The sequence below is a fragment of the Aphidius gifuensis genome, linkage group LG2 (assembly GCF_014905175.1).
Source record: "Aphidius gifuensis isolate YNYX2018 linkage group LG2, ASM1490517v1, whole genome shotgun sequence".
NCBI classification, from domain to species: domain Eukaryota; kingdom Metazoa; phylum Arthropoda; class Insecta; order Hymenoptera; family Braconidae; genus Aphidius; species Aphidius gifuensis.
The window spans coordinates 30,130,658-30,149,117 of NC_057789.1; the positions used below are offsets into that span (position 1 = coordinate 30,130,658).

The 18,460-nt window shown below is 25.9% G+C and overlaps 3 protein-coding genes and 1 pseudogene across 3 annotated transcripts; 3 read left to right on the plus strand and 1 right to left on the minus strand.

The window, feature by feature from the left end:
• Positions 1-100: 100 nt before the first annotated feature.
• On the plus strand, positions 101-924 carry LOC122850301. Its single transcript, XM_044149462.1, has 2 exons — positions 101-257; positions 400-924. Exon 2 carries the CDS (start codon positions 410-412, stop codon positions 917-919), a length of 510 nt encoding a protein of 169 aa, XP_044005397.1. The 5' UTR covers positions 101-257; positions 400-409; the 3' UTR covers positions 920-924.
• Positions 925-1,583: 659 nt separating this feature from the next.
• Positions 1,584-4,245, plus strand: LOC122850288 (lipid storage droplets surface-binding protein 2-like). Its single transcript, XM_044149446.1, has 4 exons — positions 1,584-1,770; positions 2,209-2,545; positions 2,615-2,861; positions 2,992-4,245. The coding sequence occupies exons 2-4, from the start codon at positions 2,240-2,242 to the stop codon at positions 3,288-3,290; spliced, it is 852 nt and encodes a 283-aa protein (XP_044005381.1). The 5' UTR covers positions 1,584-1,770; positions 2,209-2,239; the 3' UTR covers positions 3,291-4,245.
• Positions 4,246-7,387: 3,142 nt separating this feature from the next.
• Positions 7,388-8,941, minus strand: LOC122850290 (lipid storage droplets surface-binding protein 2-like). Its single transcript, XM_044149448.1, has 4 exons — positions 8,638-8,941; positions 8,201-8,517; positions 7,854-8,103; positions 7,388-7,757 (listed from the first exon to the last, which is right to left on the minus strand). The coding sequence occupies exons 2-4, from the start codon at positions 8,510-8,512 to the stop codon at positions 7,504-7,506; spliced, it is 816 nt and encodes a 271-aa protein (XP_044005383.1). The 5' UTR covers positions 8,513-8,517; positions 8,638-8,941; the 3' UTR covers positions 7,388-7,503.
• A 564-nt stretch (positions 8,942-9,505) lies between these two features.
• LOC122850710 lies at positions 9,506-10,380 on the plus strand (annotated as a pseudogene).
• The last annotated feature ends 8,080 nt before the right edge of the window (positions 10,381-18,460 follow it).

Genomic DNA, 18,460 nt, shown 5'->3' on the forward strand with positions numbered 1-18,460 from the left:
ATAACTGGTTTTTATAGTGTCAGGTGGCTCTTGTGGCGACTGGCGTTAAGCCATGTTAATGGATGGTAGTAAAGGAATTTCATTTATCCAAGAAAAATGTCTGACATAAGGTCAGCCATTTTTATTGTTGTTTTTCTGATTGGCAAAAATATTCTGTTACGAGTGCAATTGTTGTAAAAAAATTAAAAAAAAAACAACGAAATTGTTGAGTTATCAATAATTTAAGTGAATTCCTGATAAATTGGAGGTTTTATAAGGTATTTACGTGTATTATTTATTATTAAAAAAATAGTCATGTCAAATTTAAAATGTAAAAATAAAAAATAGGTTAAGATTATGATGAAGTTTAGCATAATAATAATAATAATAATATTAAAAAAAATGATTAATAATATTAAGGTAATACAAAATGGATAATGTATATGGACCAAATCCATCATCCCATACTGGGGGTGTAAAACCAATGAGTATCGCTGGTCGTATGGTATCAGAACGTGAACGTCTACTTGGTATGAGTGATGCTGAACGAGCCTGGCGTGCACAATGGCTAAAAGATCAACATTTGGCACCAGATGAACCACTACATAATCCAGAATATTATAAACAAAGATACAATGGATTAAGAAGATTTTATCGTGCACCACTTGATAAATTTGAAAATGCATTGATACCAAAAGTTGGTACTGAATTAGCTTATTTTTTTCGTAATGTCATTAGTAAAACAGCACTGGCATCAATTGGTGTTATGTATGTTATTTACTATTTTAAATACAAAGGTAGTGATTGGACAACAAAGTCTGGATTGAAAATGAACAGATCAAGACCAGTTGTTTATCCTGGACAACCTGGTTTTCCAAATTTTGAAACTAAAGAAGATGATGATTATGCATCTTATGGCTTCAAAAGTTCACCAATATAAATTACATTTATTATTATTATTATATTGATATTTCAAATGAAAAATGTTAGTGTAATTATATCTAGCAATTTACAAAAATAAATAATTAAATTTATATTTAATTGTTAAAATTATTTAATAAAAAAATATTTAATTTGTTCCAATTATATATAATAAAAATTAGCTATATTCATTTGATTTTTTAAAAACAAATTGCATTAGCAAAAATCAATACATAGTATATTTTTTTTCATTTCAGTTGAGGGGAAGTTTTTTTTAAATATATGACTTGTGGCTTCCAACTCTAAAAAAGAAAAAAAAAAAATATAAGAGTCTAGATAAATCAAGTCTTCTTTAGTCACATGATATTTTTTTTTTTTTTTCGATTATTAATTAAAAAACAACTCAATTGATTTATCAACAATTTTTCTAATAAAAAAATAAAATATATTTTTCTAATTTCATAATGAAAGACTAAACAATTTTACATAAGCTATCAATCATCTGATAAGAAAATCATTAATACAATAATGTACATTTTCACGTTGATGAAAAAATGGACTTTGTACATGTCAGTGTTGCTTGTAATAATATATATAATTTTTTTTTTCTTCACAGAGACATGATACATGGTTGTGTGTTAAAGTAACAACTCCCTCTTAATGTCTCTTCTTGGTCTCCCTCATTTTATTTTATTTAGCTCTTGTCGATGCCAAAGTGACTTGCTAGCTTATTCTCTTGATCGTGCTGACTTGAGATTGTACAAAGTCTGAGTTTGTTATTTTGATATTTTAAAACGATAAACAAATTTGTTTTTATTTGTTTTTGTTATTTTTGATTAATTTCATTGGATTCAATTGATAATTTAAAAGGTAATTTATTTATTCAATACATATTTCTAGCTTTAACATAAAATAATAATAATATTAATTAATAATTTAATTTAATTAATAATGTTATATTATCAATAATTTATTATTATATTTTTTGATATTTATTACACTTGTGATAAGTAATATTTTATGTTTAATATTATTATCAGTCATTTTTTTTCTTTTTTTGTCTCTCAATTAATGATAATTACAATTTTTTTTTTTTTAACATCTATCGAATGATTTTCACTCTTGTCTACTAATAGCCTTTTTTTTTTTTTTTATTTTTTTATTTGCAAATGGGGAAAGTCCAAGTTTTATTACAAGAGAGTCGTTCACCTTTGGTACATAAGCTCGATTAACGATTAAATAAATATTTCCGTAAATTTCACTATCCAGTGAAAGTTTAATTAATTAAAAATCTTTTTTTTTTATCAGATTTCAAGGAAATAATAATAATAATAATAAAATGGCAACTCAAACAGTGGTGATGGCATTACCACAAATTGAAGTGTTCAATCGTGTACTTGGATTACCAATGGTTGAACAAGCCCTTGCCGTATCATCATCAACGTATTTACGTGTCAAGGATTCACATCAATTGTTCAACTGGATACTAACTACTGCTGAAAGTTCATTGAGCTCGGCAACTTCAATTGCAGCTCCATTTGCTAAAAAATTTGAGACTCCAATACATTTTTTTGATAATAAATTATGCATGGGATTGGATAAAATTGAGGAAAAAGTTCCAATGGTCAAAGAGACACCAGAACAAGTAATTATTTTTAATTGTGTTTGAAATAATATTTTGATGAAATAATTGTATTGTTTTTTTATCTTGTAGATTTTTGAAAAAGGCTACATGTTTGCCCTGCAAACAGTTCAACCAGCTGTATCAAAAATTTCATTTGCCAATGATTTAATATTATCCCAAGCAGCATCACTCAAAGAACTTAGTTGGAACAAAGCGAATCAAATTCTCAGCACCTATTATGGTACTGTTGCTATCCATGGCCTTGACAGTACTGCAATTGTTGTCGACAAGTTGATTGACAAGTATTTTCCAGCAACTGGTACTGAAATCATTCAAGGTAATTTCATTTCATTTATTTATTTATTTATTTCAAGTTTAATAGTAACTTTCTCTTACTGCCTTACGTATTTTGATCAATCATTTTATTTTATTATATTATATAAATTATGAATAAATACTAATTTTAGAACCAACATCAAGTGAAGAAGACAAGTTGTTACATACACTACAGACTGTTGGAAGACTCTCAAATAAAGCTGCAAGAAGAGTCTATGGAAATGTTATTTTTAATTTACGTACTATTAATCGTGACAAAGTAAAATTATACGTTGGTAATATTGTTGAATTTTTACAAATAACACATTATCTACATGCTGTTAATGAGAAAGTTCATGGGCTAACAAACAACACTAAAAATTCATCAGTTAATCATAAAAATAATAACAAGAAAAAATCTAAAGGCTCAAATGGTGTTAAGCATGATTGAATATTTACAATAAATTATTGTCTTGATAAATATCATGATAAATTTCATCAAAAGGTATTTAATTTAAATTCAAAAAACAAAAAATTTTCTTTTCAATTTTTATTAATTGCATTTCGCTATTACTCCAATATATATATTTAAATTTTGATAATTATTATTAATTGTTATATTAATTTGTATACCATGTTGAATATTAAAAAAAATTAAAACAAATAATATATATTTATTGTTTTGTTTTAATAATTTAATTTAATTGCTTCATCAAAATTATTATTATAAAATTTAATGATTTTTGATGGACACTGAAAATCATCAAATATTGTATTAAGCAAGTATAAAAAGTTTTAATGAATTATTAATAAGACGTTTACTTTCTCGACTCTTTAATCTCCGAGTGCAGTTTGTTATTTTTTTCAGTTAAATTTACTTTCACATTACGACGACCGAGTATACAGTGCTATTAAATAAATTTAAAATATTTATTATATATACCGAAGAAGAAAATATCATGAGGAAAATTCTTTATTTTATTAAAAAGTTTTAAAAATTTTGTCGTCATTATTATGACGTACATGAAAAAATAAAAAACTCTTTAAATTCTTTCTCTATGTATACATGCAATTTCGAAATTTGAATTTTTGTTTTTTTTTTTTTTTATTCATACAAGGGGTTGTTGTAAAACTTATATATAAAAAGGGAGAAATTTTTTTTATAAAAAACTTTTTAATACAATGAGTAAAAAGATATATAATAATTTATTGAAAAATTTTAAAACCCTCGAAAAAAACTTTTTAATTTTCTTAATACATATACTGATAATAATTTTATTTATTTTTTTTTTTTTATATTTATTATTGTACATAGAAAAATAGTTGAATACACGTGGAAAAAAATATATAATATATTGTTTGATAAAAATGATAATAATAATAAATAAAATTGGCCAGATTTCAAAGTCCAGAGTATTGCAGATGCTCTATATATTTTGTGATTTCCAATGGTATTTTTTTTATTTTTTTTTATTTTTTTTATTTTGCCTCGTTTCATCTTGGACATGTTTCTGTAGGATTTACGACTCTGTCGGTTGGTATAGACCAACATAAATGTATCCCCATCTTACCTATATACGAAAGTGTCCATCGAGTGGAGAAGCTCCTCTTGATTTTCCTTTTCTTTGTTTTTTTTATTTTCATCTAGACAATCGGTCCAAGAGATTTTATACTTTGTTCATCGATATATATATATCCATTTTGAAGCGTGACAAAATTGAACTTGTGATGAATTCTGAACAGAGCTTGCACTGATGCACAAATAAAATATTATTGGGCTTCTGCAGCTGAAAATAATATGTATATAAATCATTTAAATGATTGTTGTTTTTAATAAATTTATCAGCTAAAGTGAAAAGTGCATCAACTCAAGCAAACAAAGAAATCTTCTCGTCAAAATTTATCAGATTATTGTCAAGAACACTTCAGACTACTACAGTATTGTTTTTTTTACAATTACAATTGCTCTCTATAATTATATGACATACATATATACCTACATATACAATAATTAACTCGACTTGGAAAACTTGAAAATTAGGTATCATAAATTTTCATGAGTACGCCCTAACACAGTTTGGCCCGTTATCTCACATGAAGTGGAACGCGCACTCTGTAATTCTATTCTATTCTATATACATGTATATGTACAGCTCTTAATGTTTACGATCGATATTTTTTCATTTATAAATATATATACAGTATAAATTTTATTATATGCTGTTAAAAATATCAGCAAAATTCTAAACCATATATACAAATATAAAATATATAAAAATAATCATATAATATCATATTATACAATTTTATAGTGAATAAAAAAAATGCAATTAAATTTATAAAAGATACCACCACATTTTCTTTTATATATACACGTCGCATTTCTTCTTGGGTACTTTTGGATTTAAATAAAATCAATTTGCGTGAGCGTAGGCAAATGTTGACTTGAAGCATTTTAATGTGGCTGACTGAACACCGAGTCTGCCAAGGAAAATAAGGGTTCAGGCCTCCACTAAAATGAAGGAAAATTCTACCAAGAAACTAACTCACTCTCTCTCTTTTTATCTATCTCTCTTTGGTCGTCGTTTTAAGCCATTTGCAAACCAAATTGCCATTATTGATGGTAATAACCATACATCTCTATATAGAGTCCTTCATAAGTCCCTTTCGTTTTGACAAAACTATATATTTATTTATATTTCTGATCAGAATACTCAATTATGCAGTGTCTTATATTTCATTCGAGTCCAATGAAATTCATTTATTTTGTCAATTGACATGTAAATTTTTTTAGAAATAAATAAATGGTCCACGAAAAAATAATTTATACAAGTAAATTTAAAAATTAAAATTGATTTAAAATAACGTCATCAAAATATTAATATTTTATATTAATTTAAATTGCGGCCAATCATTTATTTCTTTTTTGTTAATCTATAAAAAAAATAATTTGTATATTATTAGTGCAAATAAATCATTTAACATTGGATAGATATATAAATGAAGACTTTTGTCATTAGAGTAAAAAGGTTTTTGACAAAATCTCTCTGAATTTTGTTGGAGCATTTATAAGCCTGTATAAACGAGAAACTATACCGTTAAATCTGAAGTAATCAAAAGGATCATGCTACTGAAGGGCTTGAGGGAAAATTGGAACGATGGCTATGTGTGTGTGCTCACTATACACATTTAGCAGTGAGAGAGCTTATATATATATATATAAACAATTGGTAAAAGGGGTCGAACGTGTGCTGAAGCTGCGGGATGAGATCGAGGACATCGTTGGAGTAACTTGATCCTCTCTCTATATATATATTATATGGAGTATATATGGAATGGGTGTTACCAATATTGCAACGAAATAGCCATTTTCTAATATCAATAACCACATGACAATACATGCACAAATAATTTAAGCTATATCTCTACACATTATGTTAAAGTAGAATGCATTTAAACTTTTAAACCAAGTGAGAGTTTAATTTGATAAAATAATGAAGCAGAAAATTTTAACAAAGCAAGTGCACTGTCCAAGACCACCAGTCCACCACCACCGACAATTTGAATTGGCCACGTGTACATTTCATACATAGTTTTCTTATATAAATTCAAATTCACACAGTTGTATTACTTTTGTGCAATTTATATACCACTTTGAATTGTCTCTGTTGCTATGTATTTAAATACATATGTACTATGAAAAAAAAAAAAATATTTACACATTTACAATATTTTTAATTATGATTTATCAAATTGAGCGTGTATTTTTAGATTGAAATGATGTTAAAAGTTTAAAACATTGATTGCTACAATTTTCATTTCATGTGTTCTCATCACAATATTTTCTATATATATTCAACGAATTGGTATTAATGACGAGCCACCCTCTCTCGATCTTTATAAAAAAAAAAAAGGCAATGGTGTAATGGTGCGTGTAACAATAATGAAAATGCACGTGGCGTGATTCATCTTTTTTTTTTTTTATTTTCTAGCAATATAAAAAAAATAATAGAAAAAACAGGACTACTTCGATCGTTAGTCGTAGGTTTGTGTGATTTCGGGCGAATGGGATTGAAAATTTGGCTGAACGTTTTGGGAATAAAAAAAAAATGAAAAACAAGTAGTAAAAATGATGTGAAATTTTTTCTGTCTAGAGGTTTTGGATAAAATTCCATATCTACCCTCATTAATGCTGGCTATCGAGCCGTAAATTTTTTTGGTCAGCAATGAGACTGTGCGGTTATAAAAATTTTTTTTTTCGTTAGTCACACCTCGTGATCGCTCTCATTCAATTTAAAGACTTTTTAAAATTTTCACTAAAACTTGTGACAAATTTTATGTCAACTCAAGCGTTCTTTTAATTAAAAAAAACGTTATTTTTTTTTTAATAATAATATATGAGCCATTGAAATATAATTAAAACAGTTAATTAAATTGTAAAAATGCATCAACAAGCAGTATTCAAGAGTATAGATTACCTTCTTAAATTTATATATTTATTTTATGATTCTCCATTCTTTAGTATTCAATTTAATGATTAATAAAAAATATATTAAAATTGTTTAATTTATTTATTTAAAGACTTGTAATTTTTTTTTTTTTTTTTTTTTTTTTATAATAAAATTCTGAGCATTTTTGTAAATTAAAAAAAAAGTATTTATACATTATTTTTTGTTTTCTGATGTTGAGGAGGATGTAGTTGGTGATGGTGGAGTTGTAGCTTCTTTCTCACCACCAATAAAATGTGTCAAATGTAAAATTGAAATAACACTTGCAATATAATCAGCCACGTCTTCTCTTTTAACAGTTTTTAATTGGGCAGATACTGAATGATATATACGATTTGCTGTTTTTGATGACAATTGACCAACCGTCTGTACAGCATGTAACACTTTATTTTCATCAGCTGATACTGGAACTGAAATTTAATTTTATACATTATATAAAAACAATAAGTAAGTGTGTGTGTTTGTGTATTTTTTTTTAGCTTGAATAATTAATAAAAAAAACTAACCTGGTTGTACTTCTTCACCTTCAATAGGTGGAAAATAATAATCAATGAGACGATTAATAATTGCTGTTGTATTATCGACCCCTTGTACTGCTAGTGTACCAACCTGATTATTTAAAATTTCATTGGCTTTAGTAACACTCATTTCTGTGAGAAGTGATGCACGATTAGTTGCATTTTCTTTAATTGCAACAAGTTTTTCAACAGTTGGCTGGAGTGAACAATTCATCACATTTTTGGCTGCATCATAAATCTAATAACAAAAAATAAAAAAAAAATAAATGATGATTACGTGTTTAATGATGTTTTGAATAAATATATTTTTAGACTTTAGACTTTGGACAACGAACCTCTTGAGGTGGCTGCTTCATCATTGGTACTTTTTGCTCAACAATACCAAGACCTTCACATAATTTTTGATCAACAGTATTAATTTGTCCTTCAAATTTTTTAGCCAATGGTGCAGCTGTTGTTGATGCCAGTTGATAACCAGCTTCAGCATAATCTAATGCCCAATTTATTAAATGATGAGAGCCTTTCAAGTATGAATATGTTTTTCCTGTTTTTTCAATAGCAACAGAAACAACTGGAATATTTTTAACACGATCCAATACTTCAAGATGTGGACCTGCTTCAGGTGTTGTTGGTTTTGCATCAGCCATTTCAACTAGAAAATATTTAAATAAATACACACAATAATTTTAAATTAACCACCAAATTAAATTGCTTGAATGTGTCAAACCTTTGACATATATAGATATTGAGTTTATAATTAAAATATACTCACTTTGATGTATCACAATATTTTTTTATTTAATAAAAATTAAATTTATTATCACTCAATGATGAGATGTATATTATGTTCAAGTGTATGTTGACACACAGAATGGAATATGCCAGAGTGTACAATAACAGAGTTTTATATATACTGTAGAGTATTCAGTTTTATTGGAGCCGGATAGGAACACGTAGTCACCGGCTGCATTCGTTCATTCATTCAAGCATGGAAGGGGCAAAACTCTCTCAGGTCCGTATCTTGTATATTTTATTATTTTATTATCAATTTTAAAATTCATGCTCTTTTTTTTTTGGTGGACTGTATATTTTATGTTGAATTAAATTATGAGAATGTGTTTAGATATTTATTTTAAAAATATTAAAATTTAATTTAAAAATAAAACATTTATGATGTTTAACTAAACAAATCACGTTACTGAGATGATGAAATAAATTGAGCTCCGTTGTAATTTTTAAATTTTGTACTTTGATATGATGACGACGATGATGATGGTGATGATGATGAGTTGTGTGTGTGAGTCATTGTAATTGTCAGGACCGTATTAAAACATTTAAATTTAAATTTAAAAACAAAATAAATAAAAAATAATTTTTATTTTTTTATATTTCATCTTTTCTTAATATAGGTAATGGAATATTTAATTTATAAATAAATATTTTAAAGCCAATTATAATCACAAGTTGTATATTGCTCTGTTGAATTACAATTTTTTATTAATAAGTTTATATAATAAGTAAGTTGTCATAATATTTATCACAAAAACTTGTCATCTTTGCTATAATATAATAATTTTTTAATCATTAAATTTTGCAACAGATGGAACAATAATAATTGATATAAATAAAAAATATACATAATGGACTCTGAATTGTCATATAAATATTATAAAATAAAAACAATTGACAAAGCTTCAATAATTAATATTGCATGGGATAAATCAATTAAAATATATGAGAAAGTAAAAAATGTTTATGTACTTACAAATTGGGCATTTGATATTATTGAAATAATACTTGAAAAATCATTAACAATTGTACGTTTTATAGAAAAACCAATATACAATATTGACAAAGAACTTTGTCGAGGTATTGACTTTGTTGAAGTTAAATTGCCCATTATCAAAGAAAATCCAGCACAAGTAAGTTTTATTTAAATATAAATATAATATGTAAACAATAATAATAATAATAATACTGAATTAATTATACATAATAAAGATACTGGAAAAAATATATCGTCCTGCTTTACAAATATTTGTTGATTTTAAGAATGAAACTGAACAAAGAGTTACTCTTTATACATATTAAGAGTCTATAGTAGGAAAAAAGCTGACAAAGTCATGTCAACTGAAACTGGAATAACACAACGGGTCTTGCTGGATTGATGCTAGACAAATATTTGCCAGTATTGGAGAATGAAACTAACATTAATTATTATTATCATGATGATGATAATTATTTAAAATATTAATGCAGATGACATGTTAGATTACATCAAAACTTGGTAAATTTAGTAACAGAGCAACTCGTCGTATATACAATACACTCATGGATAGATGGCAACATATGTACCTATAGTATTGAAATACTTGTTATAATATTACATGCACTTATCGTTATGCAGGCAATCAAACTTACCGAAATATTGTTCAATTATGTACTTAAAATTATTAATTATTTTCATGTTTTACATAAAATAATGGGCCAAAAGTTCAAATTTATTTATTTTTAAATATATAATATTTATTTAAAAAAAAAGACTGATTTTAAATTTGAATTTTAAAGCTTTCATTGAAAATTTAATGTATATTTTATTATTTTAAATTTGCATACAATTTTTTCAAATAATAATTAAATTTCTAAATCATTTTTTAATTAATCAGGCAGACAGAAAATGGAAAAGATATTTTTAAACTACTCTATTAAAAAAAAATATTTTAATTAATTATATGTAATATCAATAAATTAAATTCAAGTACTTTAATTATTATTTAAAAACAATATTTTTTATTTTTTAATTTTAAATGTAAAGAGGAGAATCAATTTTATCTTCGTCAATGTAAATTACCAATTGACATGGATATCAATTTTCAATTTCAATAGCTTTGATAGAGTACGTTCTTTAACTCTCTTTGTATTTCAATACCTATACCGCAAAAAAGTTTTTAAAAAAATTGTCGAAAATTTATTTATTATTTTAAAGTCTCTCTTTATACTCTGTATACTGAAGTAAAAATTTATTCACTTTTAAAAAATTGATATGTCAATCAAATCCTTAAATTGATATTTATTAATTTTCAAAAATGTAAAATAAATATTTGACTTCATTTTTCTTGTGTAATTTTTTTTTTTTCGAGACTGTGTATATGAAAAAAATTTGATCAAAGATGCAATACTTTGCTGACCTACATTTATTTATTTTTTCATAAATAGGCTGAGATAATATTTTTTAGCAATAAATAAAGATGCTGTCTGTTGAAAATCTTGCATATTGACTGAGTGTCGATAATGAATAAAAATATTTGTTTATTTGTGAGAATATTTTTAATTTAGAAAATGTATAAAAATAAGCAGCTTTTGCTTTTGGTGTCAATGTTTTTAAAAAGCATATATAATAAAAAAAGATTAATCTACGGGTTCATAAGGCCCGGTAGTTCATAAGCATAAGATAAGACTTTTCTAAAACCTTTTCAAATCATATAGCTCATGGCTATTTTTTGCTCAGCATATTAGCAATATTTAGAAATATTAAAGTTGAAACAGATAAAGAGTCGTCTACGATATTATATATTTTTGGAATTCTTCCAAAGCCTCCATTATGTATAAATATTTCTATAAATGTATAAATGTACATGTGGAAAAAAAAATCATGGCATCTGTTTTGTATCAACTTTTTTTTTTTTTTATTTTTTTCATTTTAATGTCTTTCACACAGACATTATAAAATTTAAAATAATTATACTCAATTTGTTTATCACGTTACTGAATAATAAACAAATGCAATTTTATATTTTTGAAAATAGAAAAAAAAACATTGCATGTAATAAGGGTATCGAAAAACAAAAAAATTGAATTGGCGAGTTGTATTTTGAGTTTGAATATCAGGTTAAAATATATATAGACCTATGGGGATATATGCTAATGTTTTTGATGGCAGAAATTGCTGACGGCTGAAACAATCGCTCGTTTTGTCTATGTTCCGGTTGTTCCCTGGGGCTGAGGGCTAGGGACTAGGGACGAGGGGGTTGCACGTATTTCCCCTTGATACCTCCTCAATTACCATATCGAGTTGAAATTCTCGAATTTAAAATACATATATATAAATGCCATTACAGTTTTATAAAAAGTCTTGAAATATTCTTTGCCAAGTTATACATTTTCAAATATGCAATCATTTTCTTTTAGATAAATATTTTTTTATTCAATTTTATATATGTTTTTGTAAAAATATTGTTGAAATGAAATAAAATCAAGATGTCTATTTATCTTTGATATTTTTTCAACTATTTATCAAACAAAAAAAAAAAAAAATAAAGAAAAACAAATTTCATATTATTGTAAGATAAATAATAATATTTATAGAAAATTGTTTTTTATTTTATTTTTTCATTACAATTAATTTCAATGAAAAAATATTTTTTTAAAATTGTTGTTGAAACGAGAAAAATATATAAAGGATTTCAGTGATCAAATCGAGTTTAGTCAGACGAATTTTATTTTTTCTTTATTGAAATATATTTATTTATTATATTTTATTTTTTTAAAATTAATTATTTGAAATAATTATTAAAATATTTTATTATTGACTTTTTAAAATTGCAAATCAATCATAAAAATATTTTTATATAATAAAACTGCAGCTGTTTCATGGAATTTTTTTAAAATGCATCATCCAACAATTTTGCGAATTTTATATTTTTTTTGTCTAGAAAATTTTTTATTAAAAAAAATATGTAAATATGAAATTTAATTAAACAATTCATAGTAAAAATAAAATTATAAAAAGTTCTCGTCAATCTGAATGTGAATTAAATAAATAAAAAGCACATAAAATAATAAATTTTATTGAAGTAAATTAAAATTTAGATAACTCAATAATTCAGTCGTATCTAGTCTAGTAAACTTGTAACATTGTTCGAGAGTATGTAAATACATATATACTCTTAATTTTGTATATAGAGCTGGCCGGCTTGCCGCATTTACCTTTTACACGTACCTTTTGCAAATATACATGGATGTATTAATTTAGCCGGGACATTAAAAAGATGGCAAAATAAAATTACTAAAGAAAAAAATTAAATATATTTAAACTAAAAATAAAATGAGGATTTTTCTTTTTTTTTTGTACAAGCAATTTGGCTTTATTTAGCTAAAGACGATTATTTTTAATTTTTATTTGAGAATTTGTTATCAAGTACTTGTCGACGTAGAGAGCGTTGGTCATCGTATGTAGTCTCAGTAACTAAAAGGACATGTGCTAAAAATAGAAAAAAAATTCTTGCATAATTTGGTACTGGCAATTTTAAATTTAAATATATTCTATTTTGTGTGTGTAATATATATATGCATGTTTTTATGGTTTAAATAAAAATAAAAAATAATGGATTAGATAAACGTAGAATATTCACAGAGATACATAATATGTAGGCCTAATTATAATAGTTGGTGGAGGATTAACAAAAGAAAGCCTGACATATATCAATGCGCCAAAATGTCGTGTTTACTTTAAGCCATGCGAATTTTCATCAGCGAAAAAGCTTAACGAAAGGATGAGAGAGAGAGAGAGAGAGAGAAAAAAAAATAAAAGAATGGATAAGTAAGCAAAAATACAAGACCCAGTTTCCAGAGCTTTTTTACACTGAACGATTTCTACGAAAAAGTAAAGATAAAAAATACTTGTTAGATGCTTCTCGAGAACGCGGTTCCAATTAACCCGACACCGTTGTACGCGATATTAGTTCGATGTTGACATTGGAAGCGATAGGATCTTGACGACGCCTTGAGATTATTTTTTATTTTTTATTTTTTCGAGAGTCCCACATGCCACTATGCCACTCTTCGTGTTATTCATTATATGCAGTCTTTGAAGAAATAATAGACTATTTTTTTTTTTTTTATTTTTATGAAAAAAAAATAATATATAAATAGAAAGTAATTTCATACGTTTTAAATTTGACGAGAAATTATTTGACAAATAATGTAGAAAAATCTTTTGAAATTTACTTTTTAGTGAGTAAATGAATTTTTTTTTTTTTTTCAATTTATAACGACTTGATAAGCTTGAAGAAAATTTGTAAAAGCTCATTAGCCACTCAGTAGTGATTTTGATAAGTCAGTATACATATATATATTTGTGTTTATCTATATTATATATATGCTCGCACTATAAAAAAAAAGAGTATGAGAAATTTTGCTGGGAGTATAGCATAATGCTCCAAGAATATGAAAACAGAATACTAAAATGGTGCATATGTATGAAATTTTATTGGCCATTCTGGTGTATACACACCGAACGAGGTATCAGACAAAAAAGACAAAATATATATATATTTTCATATTTATACAAAATAATGTGAATAAAATTTCTACCAACATTTTTTTTAAATAAAAAATTTTTAAATATAATTATACGTATATTCGTCAAGCATCTATACCTACATGGTTACATATTGAATTGAAAAATTGAATCGATAAAAAAATGTATACATTGAACATTGAAAGATACTTGATATACTTTTTAACGGACAGAAGTATGTTTCTATATTGAAATGCATTTTACTGGAAAATACAAGTAGAAAGCACAAGAGCACCAGGTCAAATATATAGCTTTGAATATAAATTGTTCGTTCAAGACGTCAAGATCAAGCCAAAATAATTTTTTTTATTAATATAAAATTTTTTGGTATTATTTACAAAGTTCATCTCATAACTGTATTAAACATTGCTTACTTTTGCCAATGAGGTTTTTCATCTATTTTTATTTTTTCATAGTGATCATGTTATTATTGTTAGTACTATTTTGTTTCTGTCGTCTCTTTAAACACAATAGTATTTTTTCGAAAGCCATGATCACTTCAGGAGTAGCTAAAAATCAAAAGAAATAAATAAAAAATATTTTTCATTAACAAAGAAAAAAAAATGCAATTATTTAAATTCTTTAATTTACCTGGAATATTACAGTACTCACAATTGATGTGACTGTCATTACTTTGTTCAGCACTAGCAGTATCAATCACTGGATTATTTTTAAAAGATTCTATTCCATCATCAACCAATGATTGAGTGATTAAACTACCACTAGTTTGAGCTTTTCTTGGTTTTTTAATGGGGATGCCATTTTCACTCTTGATGGGTGGATTTTTTTTTTTTATTACGTTCAAAGTACCAGTCTTTAAACAAACCTGTGGTTGTATTTTTTCTAAATGTCCTTTATTATCTGTGGAATAAATAAAAAAATAATATATTAAAAATTTTGAAAAAAATAAATTAAATTAATAAAAAAAAGGTAGATAATTGTATTCATTAAAATAATAGACTATATTTCAAAGTGGGGTGACAAAAAATTTAAAAAAAAAAATAATATGACTACACTTGAGGTTAGAAAAATATCTGAAGAAATAAAAAAAAAATAAATATATTTAAAAAACTGTCAAAACGAATGGATTGACTTGGTCATATGCTGAACTGTTTATCTTTATATTGAATAAATAAAAATTGATTGACAAAAGTAAATATCTATGAAATAAAATTGATAAAAATAATTGTACTTACTGCTTACATGTATAACTTTAGCCTCCCCTTGTTTTTCTCCTCTGATCACTTGCACAATATCATTTTTTTCTATTTTTTTTATATTCTTTGTTTTTTTGTCAATAAATCCTTCAATAATAATCGCTGTTTCTTTATTTTCAATCAAATAAACTAAGACATACATTTTTTACAATAATAAAAAAAAAATTAATTCACTGTATATATTTCATCAGCCATGCGGTTGTGCTGGGCCCAAAATTTCTCCCACGCAACCAGACTGCACTTGTCGCAACGGCGCCATGACACCTTGACTCTATCCTGAACATTGCACAAAACTCAATAGGTAGTTAATTAAAAAATATTTCAAGTGTTTGCTTACACTCAAATTGATTGAATTAAAAATTCAGGTAAATATATTTTTACAGATATGCTAATTTTATGTATAATTCAATCATTAAATGATTTTTATATTTGAAATGTCATTTAAAGTCGTGCAAAAAAAAAAAAATTCTGGCAAGACTTGAACACTGGACATCCAGGTTGAAAAGCCAACGTTTGCCCACAGCACCATAAATGGCATTTGAAAGAAAGCTTTTTTTTTTTTGCATTTCATCAAGTTTTTACACAACAAATTCTATAGAATTCATTTTTATAAAAAAGCGCGAAATGTATTCAAGAAATTTTATAGGAAGGGTTTTATAGAATTGTTTTAAAAATTGTTGCTACGTAAATAGTTAAATCCCATCTCAAGTCTTTCATTATTTTAATGAATCGAAAAGGTCAATCATCAGTTGATACAGGGCCAGATTTACTTGAAGGTTTATCTCGAGCAACATATTTCCGAAGATAGAAGATCATTCACCAAGAGTTAAATCACAGGTGTACATGATACATATTTTATTTATTTTTTTTTGACTAAATAAATATAAGTTTATTTTATCAACAAGTTTCAAATGAATAAATAAAAATGGTAAATGATAAACTGTCAATTTTGTTGATGTGGCTAGACCACTACTTAGCTGTTGTTTAGTTGCGATTGACTCAACCCAACTCCTTTGACACCTAAGTCTGTTACGAGCGTTGGCATACCACATCACCAAGTGTTGCCCAAGTCCTCCTTCAAAGTTTATTATATATAATAGCTGATTTTCTTTGGGTTATACAAATTGTATAACTACCTCAATAAAAAATTTGTAAGTTTTAAATTTTAATTAATTTATTTATTTGTTGATGTTTTGATGAGTATATACTTAGCTATAATTAAAAATATACGAGTTTGTTAATTTATTTTGGCGGAAGTATGCATATATGTTACTGAAAACTTTGCACCACAGTTGTAAGTGGTATAATATATAAATGTGAATTCACATTTAAAAGCTATAATTTGGCCCCTTCTCGTTCACCACCCGTATATGTCGAACCAGCAGCAACTTGCAAATATTTGAGCTTTGCATTAATATAATTATTATTATTATTATTTTAATATTTTATCTTTTATGGCGAGATATAGTTGTAACCTCATCAAGAGAGTAGAGAGTAGAGATATATATACATAAATAAAAAGTGAAATATATATATAATACATAAAGCTGCAGAATACATGTGGCGGTTATAGTTATATCGCATATATTATGTGGGAATATGCACATGATGTTATTCCTTTGATCCTTGAATTTATTTATTTTATTTAAATTTCAAATATTAATTTTTTATTTGTTTTTTAAATAAATTTTATGTTTATTTTTATTATTATTATTATTATGGTTAAAATGTTTTGACAAGATTAGTTTGATCAATGAATGCACGGCTTGACGTAACAAGACGTTCAAGTATATATAGTTTCATTTGAAAATATAGTAATCCTAATCAAAACTAACTTTATCTTACATAATCAAAGTTTTGGCAAGTTGCCATCTGTGACGTGCCCTGCTACAACCCAACATTTTGATATTGTCGACGCATCACATCAAGCTTCCTTTACTCGTCCATTCTCTTTGAATATATTTATAAAACATAATTACATGAATATCACGACACAGGATACAATAAATTGAGACATTATATTCCCAAACAATTGTGTCGCACTTGACTGATAATAAAAATTTATATATTAAAATAAAATACATCTCGTTAATTAAATTGCGCAAATTTATTTTACGTAATTTATCAGCATGACGTTTAACGAGTGTTTATCAAGTACAATTGAGCTGGATTTTACTTTTTTTTTTCTTCTTCTTCTTAGGAAAAGATATGACCCACCCTTTAACACTTATCTTATCAATGCTCAACTCGATTACTTAAAAAAGAAAAAAAAAAAAAGAAATTATATAAGATAACTTGTAAGGCACGTGATGCTATTAATTGACCTTCTCATTTATTTTTTTACGATAGCTAAATAGTCAGGGGAAAATGCGTCATCTCTTCTTGCAATGTATCAACCATTATTCATTCACCCTTGTCTCGTACGACAATTTATTGCATCTAAAATTTTATTTAAAAAAAAAAAACATAATGCCTTTTACTTAATAAGACTTTTTATTTCAAGCTTTTTCGTATATTTGAAATAAAAAAAATCAAAAAAATCGACTAACTAACAAGAAAAATTATGGCTATTATATAGAAATAAAATAAAATAAAAACAAAGATTTAACAAATTGAGGGATATTTTTTTTTTTCCTATAAAGCTCGATTGATTTTGGAATGACATGAAAGTAAATCCAAGTTAATGTCATTTGAAAAGTGAACTACATTTTCAATTGATTTCTACATCATAAACTTGAGATAAAATTCATTTTTTTTTTGTTCAACTTAAAACAAAGGGTTGGACTTGAGAATTAATTGTATACTATAGACGTGAGAAATATAACGAATGTTGAAATGGTTGGAATGAGTTTTTACCCTTGGGACGAGCACAGGCTTACGATGATAGTAACAGTAGTAAAAGTATATATTTGGCCGGACAGACGTGATCGATGATATATCCAGAGTTGGAGAGAGGGCACCTTTCATATTGCCTGAAATAATATCTTCCCTCAGGGATGTGTGTAATTATTATATATTTG

Bases quoted from the DNA above. Each gene is read 5' to 3' on its own strand.
- LOC122850301 (XM_044149462.1), top strand. From the start codon at position 410: ATGGATAATGTATATGGACCAAATCCATCATCCCATACTGGGGGTGTA.
- LOC122850288 (XM_044149446.1), top strand. From the start codon at position 2,240: ATGGCAACTCAAACAGTGGTGATGGCATTACCACAAATTGAAGTGTTC. The intron at 2,546-2,614 runs GTAATTATTTTT...TTTATCTTGTAG, and splicing joins TCAAAGAGACACCAGAACAA to ATTTTTGAAAAAGGCTACAT. The intron at 2,862-2,991 runs GTAATTTCATTT...TACTAATTTTAG, and splicing joins TGGTACTGAAATCATTCAAG to AACCAACATCAAGTGAAGAA.
- LOC122850290 (XM_044149448.1), bottom strand. From the start codon at position 8,512: ATGGCTGATGCAAAACCAACAACACCTGAAGCAGGTCCACATCTTGAA. The intron at 8,104-8,200 runs GTTCGTTGTCCA...TTTTGTTATTAG, and splicing joins TGAAGCAGCCACCTCAAGAG to ATTTATGATGCAGCCAAAAA. The intron at 7,758-7,853 runs GTTAGTTTTTTT...ATTAAATTTCAG, and splicing joins AGGTGAAGAAGTACAACCAG to TTCCAGTATCAGCTGATGAA.